At 37.1% G+C, this 9,878-nt stretch overlaps 2 protein-coding genes across 2 annotated transcripts; both read left to right on the forward strand.

Moving 5' to 3' along the window:
* Positions 1–429: 429 nt before the first annotated feature.
* On the forward strand, positions 430–3,378 carry LOC107695393 (COMM domain-containing protein 3-like). The gene is made up of 8 exons (XM_016495272.1): positions 430–648; positions 1,194–1,305; positions 1,401–1,464; positions 1,560–1,594; positions 1,804–1,864; positions 1,935–1,991; positions 2,091–2,144; positions 3,152–3,378. Exons 1-8 carry the CDS (start codon positions 513–515, stop codon positions 3,209–3,211), a joined length of 579 nt encoding a protein of 192 aa, XP_016350758.1. The 5' UTR covers positions 430–512; the 3' UTR covers positions 3,212–3,378.
* Positions 3,379–4,106: 728 nt separating this feature from the next.
* On the forward strand, positions 4,107–9,641 carry LOC107695394 (polycomb complex protein BMI-1-A). The gene is made up of 10 exons (XM_016495273.1): positions 4,107–4,482; positions 7,049–7,181; positions 7,287–7,383; positions 7,647–7,702; positions 7,788–7,838; positions 7,978–8,083; positions 8,249–8,291; positions 8,425–8,523; positions 8,750–8,830; positions 9,038–9,641. The coding sequence occupies exons 2-10, from the start codon at positions 7,064–7,066 to the stop codon at positions 9,356–9,358; spliced, it is 972 nt and encodes a 323-aa protein (XP_016350759.1). The 5' UTR covers positions 4,107–4,482; positions 7,049–7,063; the 3' UTR covers positions 9,359–9,641.
* The last annotated feature ends 237 nt before the right edge of the window (positions 9,642–9,878 follow it).

The raw sequence follows: 9,878 nt of genomic DNA on the forward strand, positions 1-9,878 counted from the left end.
GTTTATCTTCCAAAGGAGGCAGAGTAACAGCCAGAGCTGCCGTCGCTCGTCAGAATTGAGCGTGTCAAGTGGACAAATAGCTACAGGATATCTTATGTCGCTTAACAAATTATGAGGTGACTGAAAGCGGTATTTAATTTGTTGAATCAAAAAGCAGTAAGGAAGCTGCGCTAAGGCATTTAAGAATTCTACCTGCTCAAGAATCTTTCTAATATAAATTGGAATATAAAGACAGGTTATGCAGCAGTAGAAATACGGATGCGCTGCATGTGTCGCCAGACAAACGTCTGTCAGCAGGCAGTAGCCTACTGAAAATGCGGAATCTCGCTAGAGTCGCGCTGACAACCATTTATATGCGAGTGCTTTTATCCTGGTTATATGTCAATAATATAATGCAAAACAGCAAGTATATAGGCCTTTGCGTTGTGAATCAGTGTCTCTGTTCTCCGACAATTCAAGTGCTGAGATCAGCTGACGCGATCATGTGACCAAGGCTAGCGAGTCTGCTCAAAATGGAGTTGTCGGAATCAGTGATGAAAGGGCTTCAAACCCTGGCCGATCCAACTGTGTTCGACCAGAAATCATTTACGATATTCACGGAGGTCGCATTCGACAGTCTGGTCTCCCCTCGAGGCGAAAGCGTTCTAGGTAAGGTGGTTGAGTTTTTTTTCTTCTTTGTGCTACATTACTTCCGGTGCTTTCCAGACAAGAAGGAAGTCGCGCCGCGCTGTGTCTTCTTGCTGATGTTATTTTCTAAGGCTTCACATATTATATGTCACCTAAAGCTATGCAAGGGCTGACAGACTGTGCTCGCCATCCCTGCTTGTGGCTTGCATCCTGTGCTAACAGTGTAGTGTACAATAAAGAACCATCCGCTTAGCCGAATTAGCTATGCTATGGTGTGGTAACCACTCCATTCTTTTTTAAGAACTGAAATGTGTATAAGGTTTTATGAATATTTACTTGGTTATGGCCAAACGCTTTCATGTGGTAGCCTGCATGTCTTTCATCTAAGTAAAAACAGTAGATATTAACTCATCTGCTCTAGTTATCCGCTAATGTTTTGTCTCTTTTTTTCTCCTTTTGTAATTAATGTGCTAAATTGGCGTGTCAAATAATTGTACGTTTGAATTGTCTAAGCATTGTTTACTCAGTTCAAAACAACGCACGAAAGCAAATTTCATCTCTTGCAGGTCACCCAGAATTGAAGCACATTGACCAGACTACCTTGAAACACTGTCATACGGCGGCAACGACCTTCATTCTGGAAGGAGTTAAGCAGAATGCAGATAAATCAACAATTAGGTAACATGATCCGAAATGGTCTTTTTAAGATCATATAAAACTGTTTAGCACTTTATTTGACTTTTCCATTCTAAAAATGTCGTGTACTGTTTTAGCTCATGTCTTGAGGATGCCAAGTTCCTGAATGAGAGAGTGGACACATTTTATAATTCATTCCAGGTAGGCTAATGTTTTGTATGCCATTGATCTGTTTCCTCTGAATGAAATTACAGTTGCATTACAGTAGGCTATATTAAACATTTATTTTCTTTTAGAAAAACAAAAGAAAATTGGAATCTTTGTTATCAAGGTGAGAAATTGTATGTATAGATTTTCTGTTACATAAGTAGCCTGTTTATTTGATGGAATTATAGCCTACCACAACCAATTCAGTAGTGACTTTTTCCCTGTTTGTAGAGTGTAAAATCAAAATCTGTGTAACTTTAAGTATGATCTGCAGCGATAGGCTATATTTTTAATTTTTTTAATTTTTTTACTATCATCTTTTATGTTCCTCAGCATTGATACATGTCCTCCCCATGTAACGGATGCTGAATGGCGTCTTGAGTATTGTATAAAGGTACGTTGTTTCTATAAAGTAGTTAGTTTCCAATACTTCATTATCTCATAACCATTGTTTTTCTCGGCAGAATAGTCATGTACATAAAGTCAATCAGCCGTCATACCTGATTTCCTTAAACACCGAGGTATGTAATTGTAGATACATAAATAGGCTAATAGCTATATGTCCAGGAATTGTTGTTGTTATTTTCTTCACTTTGAATAAATTTTGGTTACTTTTGCAGAGGGCTGGCGCTTCTTCGGAAATTAATTTTAGTTGCACCATGGAGCAACTTCAGGTATTTATTGAAAACGACAAAGTTGCATGATCATTATTTTGCTTTATCCTCAAGTAATTATTAAAGACAATTTAACATGACATGGTTTACTTCGCTGATTAAGAGGTTTTATTTAAGGCCTGGGTAAAATACACGGTTTTATTGTTTGAGTCATGTTATTTCATAAGCAGAAGAGCCTCCATATAGAGGCTGTTTTATCTTCCTACAGTTACATTTTGTATGGGCATCCTCATTTTACAAGAAGTCCGGTCTAAAGAAACACATACAGACGCAATTGAGACGTGAAATAAATAATGAAACAGTTATCTATAGTTTTTATTATTATTGACTGTTAATTGATATAACTCGTTAATTCTGTCTTAAGCTACAGCTGAAATTGAAATGCAAACTTTGGGTTTCTTCCTCTGGAAAAGCCTGCTTAGCAATTTTATTATCTTAGTCATTACACAGATCCCTGTGTTTGTCATAGGGGTGACACAAAGGTGAATTGTCCGGAAGATAGTCATAAAATTCTCATGCACTCAATCATGGTCAAATCATGTAACATATCTCAGTAGCTTACATTTTGAATCGACCCACAAGTTTTAGCAGACTGAAACCATGATGTCACTGCGTAAAAATAAAATTGACGAAATCGATGTATTTTCATTTGATCACGGTTGACTGATTGACTGTTAAATCCAATAAAAGAGTTAAAAAAAAATAAAATAGCTGTTTTCTCATTTAAGGGTGTTAATCCATAACGTTATTAACTTGTTTGCGTAAAACTTAAAGCTTGTGAGGTTTACGATGACAACCAATTGACCTTCTTTAAATGAACGAGTGCTTTGGCATAAGACTACCGCATAAACTGAATATAAGACTATATTACAATAACAGTGTTGCAGTATAATTTAAATTTGATGTTTCCCTCAAATACAGAAATGTGACTTTGTGAAATAAAGGTGGGAATTAACATGTGCACGTATTTACTGGTTGGTAATCTGGATTGTTTCAACTGTGTATAGGATTTGGTTGGAAAAATGAAGGACGCAGCAAAAAGTCTCGAGAGGGCAACCCAGTCTTGATTCCTGGATCAATACATTTCGAATGCCGAAGATTAACGCGACAAACGTGTCTTTCCTTCGGGACGCAGTGCCCCATCAATTTTTGTTCTTCTTCTTGCATATATCGACTATTCTGTAGCTTCTTTTCATAAATTTTACAATAAAAAAATCACTTTGATATAAGTAAACCTGCCTTTGTGTAATTATGTTTTAAAGCTCAGTCAGCGCTCTTTGTTGATAAACGCATGTTTCTGATGAAAACGACATTTGTCACAACTATGCGACAATAGTGTCTGACCTCTGGATCCCCTTACTGATACAAGCAACGCATTGTGTCTATATATGCTATAGAAAGTAGAAATTCTTAAGGTTGAGGGCCAGGACAGGCTTTTATAATACGTTGAAGGTAATGAGAATATGCGGAATGGTTGTGTTCCTCTGCGAAATTATTGAGTCATATTTGTAGCAGCAAAATGGCACTTATTTTCTATAGGGAACTCCCGGCCATAAGTGGAACGTGCGCAGATTTCTTACAGTGTACTGCCCTCTGCATTATTCACCACCATGAATTAATTTAGAACAGACTGTCGGGTTAGGTAGCATATAGCCTATGTCTGAACATGTGATTGGCTAATGTATGAACTGCTTCCTCAACGCCTTTGCGATATTCAGTTTAACATACTGTCTGAATAGATGTGACTCTGGTTTTATGGTAAGTTGATAATGTCTCCGTTATGAATTACATTCTTCAAAACCGTTGAGGGATAGAGATTTTTGCAGAGAAAAGTTGCAAACGGTTCAAAACTGACCTACAAGAACCTTTGAAACACATTTCTTTGTTATTTGCTGAACGCGAGCAGCGCTGAATACACCGACACATATTCTCAGGCCACCCTTAAGGAATTAGATCACGTGATGCACGGGGCGGTCGAACTACAAGCCATTTTGGGGACGGTGTCAGTTTCCACTGAACCATCAGCGCAGCATTTTTCGAAGAGAAGACTGAAGGCGCTAGCCTAGAGAAAACGCACATCAGCCTGGCCGTTTTACTGGCGGGAGGTCTACATTCAAGAGCGCTTACAAATCTGCAACCGAGCACATCACAACCGGACCTTTTCTATTTTTTATTATTATTGAAACGCGCCCTGCTCCGCTGTTCTCTTATTGCAATTGACAGCGTCTGCAGCCCTTTTCAAGATGGCCGCTTGGCTCGTATTCATTTTCTACTGATCGACTAACTTTCATTGTCTGTAACCACCTCCAGGCTCGACTGTTCGCTCCAGCTCAGTAAGGTATGTGTTCTTCGATATCTTCCCTTACAAATGTCTAATTTCACACTCTGTGCTCTAAATGCATCTGTGTTTTTGTGAGCGTAAAATGGAGACGTGTGTTAGAGTAGATGCGGGAACTGACAGGCTCGCGTACGCAACACTGGCTCCGTCTCTCCGCGTGCTTATAGATTTGAGTTATTTTATCTAGTAATATCGTATCCTGTCTGTACGAATGATTTCTGATTTGTTGTACGATATTCAGTTATTGGCATCATTATGTTTGCTTGGGGTTTCTGGCTAAATGAAACGGTTTTGTTTTTAATGAATCCTGATGTGCACGCGAAATCGCGTAGAAACGGGTCGACTGTTCATGTGAGGCTGAATTCTAAAGGATTTTCTTTTTATTGTCACTTTGAGCAGTTATCTGATTTTATAGATATGCAATCTGTATGATGTTTACGACCGGATAAACTCGTTGTTTTACTGAATTGTACCTATTTGTGTGTTTTCTTAACTTAAATTTACACTGTAACCTAAACGTGTCCATGTTGTCGGATACAGGACAAAGCTTTCAGCGGTTGACAGCAAACATTCACTACACGGATGATGTGTGGTTGATAAAAGAACAAGTATTCATAAACTCAGGTACTCGTTTCACGTATTTAAAATGTTTTTAGTGGTTTCTTTCATTTGTCCAACTGACCTGAAGGATGCTTAGATAACCTGGCTTACACAAGGTTTGAATGGTTCTTATATCATTTTGTTGGACTTTGACAAACACATTTGTCGAAGTACTGTACTTTACCATTCAGATAAAAAATAATAAGCTCAAAAAATAAGTAATCGCGTATTTATATATCTACTGTAATGTAGGCTAAGCCTTTCTGTGGCTTGTCACGTCAAGAACAAAATATGATTTAGTAGGCTATTGAACTTTGTCGGCATTTTGTTTTAGAATTCTTTATTATTATTATTATTATTATTATTATTAATAATAACAAGGTTTTTCACTTGCGCGTATGCGTCTTGATGTAGAAACCGCAATTTGTATACCTGAGACTTGGGTGACTAATTTTGTTTAAAATAGAATCACTGTTCTGACTCCCTGTAGTTGTGAATGTCAGAGCTAAATATAAAGTTACGTGTTATTTATAATATTGATGACTTTAACACGGTCTGTCAACATTTCGAGTCTTCTGTCATCTGCTTAATCAGGTGGAATTTCATTATGGTAACGTTACCTGTATTAATCGATATAGGCTTTGTAAACTCGCACATTCTCACGTGGCACAATTAATGTATAAGGGTCATTTCTGGCACAATTAATGTATAAGGGTCATTTCCTCCTTTTTACAGTTATTTATTCTAGAGCCTACATATATAGCAGTGGTGAGAACAAACAGCACTGTATTTGCGGTCTATTTGACTGGTGGATGTTTTACTAATTAAATGTTAGATCATGAACGCCTTTATTTATTTAATAAGCAAGGGCACAGGTTGAAATTTTATTCCTCTGTAGATTGATGATGTTTTTAAAGTTGTCTTACAGAAGTATATAGGCCATTCTTCATACTATGTTTTGATATCCTCTCACGTGAAATAACATCAGAATTAGTGTCAGATGCTTGGTTTTTCTGGCGTGTTCTTAAAATCGTTTGTATAGACCGATGGCTTAATATGAAATTATCATACCTAGATGACATCACCCTTTAATGTATGATTATCTCACAGCAAGTTACATAATAAATAAAACGCTTTTTTTTTTTTTAACTACTGGCGATAACCTACTTTTGGTATGCTTCATCCAGCACGAGAGTCTACATGTAGTCACTTGTGTACTGTTGACAGTTATTGCTTACTCTAGCTTCTTCAGCACTTCGTAGCACTTGCCTTCGGCTCTCAGTGAATGCCCCGACGCAAGGTGTTTCAAAAACAGGATTTGTGACAAACGGAAATTAGCCTCATACATAGCATTAGCAACGTATGACGATAGTCATGATGTCAAATGGGTATCAGTTTTAATGCAAGGTGCATTCATGGGCAATGAACGACTGCAACAACATTAGTGATCCAGGAGGGAGAGACTGTCAAAGCAAAGCGGAGATCAGCATCATCAATGGCTGTTCAGTCTTTTATTCCAGCTATTTATGCGAGGTTTTAAGATGCACTGTAATTTTGAAAGACCGTTAACATATTTAATGGCCGAGATTTTCGTTTTAAATCGAAATTTGCGCGTTCACGCTATTCTACGCAGAACGTTCAATTACAGCTGCTTGGTACGTTGCCATGTAACGCAGCTTTAGTTGCTATAGAAACCGTAAGACGTGTTCGTCGCATAAAGTTCATTTACGTAGACTGTCCTCAGGACCGATGCGTTGTGCAGTGCTATGTTTTCGTTTTACATCGCAATCGTGCCGTTTCACAGCACAGAAGACCCGTGTGTAAGAGATGACTTAAAAATTGCGCCAGTTCTGTTATTCCGTTCATACGCAACAGCCCATAAAAACAAAATTAAGTCCTCATGATTGGTTTCTCTCTGGCAGTTGTTTGTAGTTGCAAAACTTATCTTATTTTGATGCACCTGCAGAGTCGTTTCCATCCCATGACGATGCATCGTACAACAAGGATCAAGATAACGGAGCTCAATCCCCATTTGATGTGTGTCTTGTGTGGTGGATATTTCATAGATGCAACAACAATCATAGAATGCTTGCACTCCTGTGAGTATATGAGATGTGCTGCTCTTTTTTTCTGTGGTTTTATTTGAATATATACAACACATCCAGATAATGTGTCTTATACTATGACATTTCTCTGATCCTCAGTTTGTAAAATGTGCATTGTCCGGTACCTGGAAACCAGTAAATACTGTCCCATATGTGATGTACAGGTCCACAAAACAAAGCCACTTCTCAATATTCGGTAACCTTTAAAATCACTGTCTGTTCCATCTTTCCACTTGCTGCAAATAGTTATTCATAGTAATAATCATCTAATAATCAAGACATCGTGTTTGTTTCTATCTCAAATGCTGTTTATTGTGTTTTCTGTTCATGCCTTTTAATATGAGAATTAGGAAATAACATGAATTTGAGTTGGTTGCAGCAGCATGGTTTAAAGTGCCTAGTTTTTCCCCCCCAAAAAAAGAAAAAAAAAAGGTTTGACCAACACCCCTCCCCCCACAGGTCTGACAAAACTCTACAGGACATTGTATACAAGTTGGTTCCTGGTCTTTTCAAAAGTAAGTCAGTCACTGTAAAAGATTGTGTTTATTGTTTGTAATTATTTACAAATGCTTTGATCTGGAAATTTATTTTTCTGTGCAGATGAAATGAAACGTAGGAGAGATTTTTATGCTGAACACCCGTCTGTTGATGGTAAGTAAATGAATGTACATAAGTAAATAAGTTTGGTTTTGTTAGGGTAGCTGTTTGAATAGACTGTTGTGCAACTGTTTAGTCTAATTGTTTTGTTTAAATTTAAGCTATGATTCATCTTTTGTTGTTTTTTTCAAAGCTGCAAATGGATCAAATGAGGATCGAGGAGAAGTTGCTGATGAAGACAAGCGAATCATCACAGATGATGAAATTATTAGTCTGTCAATTGAGTTTTTTGATCAAAGGTATGTGTTTGCATATGTCTGCATAAGTGATTTTTGTTGTCATGTGTAAATAAATACATAAACTTGAAGTGGCCATTCTTGAGTGTATCCTTAATGATAAACATGAAACATGAAAAGTTACAATTTAGTATTTAATTTACAACAATTATACTATTTATTGTTCAGGGCCCAACAGCAAGCCAGCAAAGATGAGAAGCAAAAAGAACAGGTAATTAAAGAAGTGCTTGCTGTTGCTGAAAGCCTTTTTTTCTCTGTAATGATGGTGATACAGATTACACCAATAGTAAAGCTTATCTGAATAATATATTTGTGTATTATTTATTTTATTATTAACCACACAGGTTAATAATAAAAGATACTTACAGTGCCCTGCTGCCATGACTGTGATGCATTTGAGGAAATTTCTGAGAAGCAAAATGGATATACCTCCTACTTTTCAGGTAATGTGATCTATTACAGATGTAGTTTCAGTTTCTGGCCTTTTTAAAATCCTTTTGTTACAGTTGGAAGTTAGAAGTTCAGTAGTTCAGTGTTTCATCACATAATAATTTTATAGAAAAAGGGTATTGTTATTTATTTACTTGCTGATTTTGCATTGTCCATTATGGTGTGATATTGATTGACTGGTGCTTGTTTTTTTAATATTATCGTTCTTTGTACAAATAGATTGAAGTTATGTATGAGGATGAGCCTTTGAAAGATTACTACACATTAATGGACATTGCCTACATCTACACTTGGAGAAGAGTAAGTTCTAAGAAGAGTAGTTTTTTTTACTGTCAAATCTGACTGCTGACTCGCTTTACACACTTGGTCTTAAATCTCAAAGTGTATTATTCAAGCAGATAATTTATTTATCTTTAGATAATTCGTTCATTTGTGGACTGAGCGTTTTAGTTGTTCAGCAAACACCGTTCAGTAAGGTGCCTTCTGTTATTTTCGCACATTACATAGAATGGACCACTGCCTCTGAAGTACCGTGTGCGGCCCAGCTGTAAAAAAATGAAGATTACCCATCCACAAGATGGCGTGAACAATACAAGCCGCTCTGAAAGCGACTCAGCCAGCGATAAGGCAAGCAGTCCCGCTGGAGTTCCATCCACCTCCTCACCACTACCGAGTCCAAGCACACTGGTTCAGCCTTCACAACCTCATTTCACCCATATTTCTAATCCTATTAACTGCACGACGATGACAAGCCCAAATCGACAGTTCAGTTTTGGCAACAAAGTGCGAAAGACAGCGCTGAACGGATCTTCCACATCGTCTGGATGATGAGGGACTACACGATAAAGCCAACGCCAGATATAATCCAGCTATTTCCATGCCAACGTAGTGTCATGTAGATCCATTTCTTTTTGTCATTATTATCAATATATTCTACATGTAACGTTAACGTAGTGAAAATGACGCACTTCATTCAACAAATTGCTGGAATTTCTAAGTTTGCGTGAGAACGTTAGAGGCCCATTTGATTGCAAAGTGTAGCGCAGAGCGAGGTTGTGGCATTTTCAGAATGCAGAAATTACTGAATTATACCGACCTTTTATATATATATATATATATATATATATATATATATAGACATATATATATAAACGCTTCAGCTTAAATTATTTAAACTAGTAGATTAGATGAATGCACATATGCCTACTTTCTACACAAAAATAACTTTTTAATCCATTTTTGGACTGTTGTGAAGGAAAAGCATTCTACAAATATATGTAGGAACTTCTTAAATGCTTTAAAAAGGATCCCAGGATGCACCTGATGTTTCAAAGTTAAAAAATACTGA

This window comes from Sinocyclocheilus anshuiensis, unplaced genomic scaffold, assembly GCF_001515605.1.
Source record: "Sinocyclocheilus anshuiensis isolate Anshui unplaced genomic scaffold, SAMN03320099.WGS_v1.1 scaffold110, whole genome shotgun sequence".
Classification (NCBI taxonomy): Eukaryota; Metazoa; Chordata; class Actinopteri; order Cypriniformes; family Cyprinidae; genus Sinocyclocheilus; species Sinocyclocheilus anshuiensis.

Excerpts from the sequence above, each read along its gene's own strand:
- LOC107695393 (XM_016495272.1), top strand. The coding sequence starts at position 513 with ATGGAGTTGTCGGAATCAGTGATGAAAGGGCTTCAAACCCTGGCCGAT. Across the intron at positions 1,865-1,934 it reads GTCTTGAGTATTGTATAAAG|AATAGTCATGTACATAAAGT; the intron begins GTACGTTGTTTC and ends TTTTCTCGGCAG. Across the intron at positions 1,992-2,090 it reads TGATTTCCTTAAACACCGAG|AGGGCTGGCGCTTCTTCGGA; the intron begins GTATGTAATTGT and ends TTACTTTTGCAG.
- LOC107695394 (XM_016495273.1), top strand. The coding sequence starts at position 7,064 with ATGACGATGCATCGTACAACAAGGATCAAGATAACGGAGCTCAATCCC. Across the intron at positions 7,703-7,787 it reads GGTTCCTGGTCTTTTCAAAA|ATGAAATGAAACGTAGGAGA; the intron begins GTAAGTCAGTCA and ends TTTTCTGTGCAG. Across the intron at positions 8,084-8,248 it reads ATTGAGTTTTTTGATCAAAG|GGCCCAACAGCAAGCCAGCA; the intron begins GTATGTGTTTGC and ends TTTATTGTTCAG.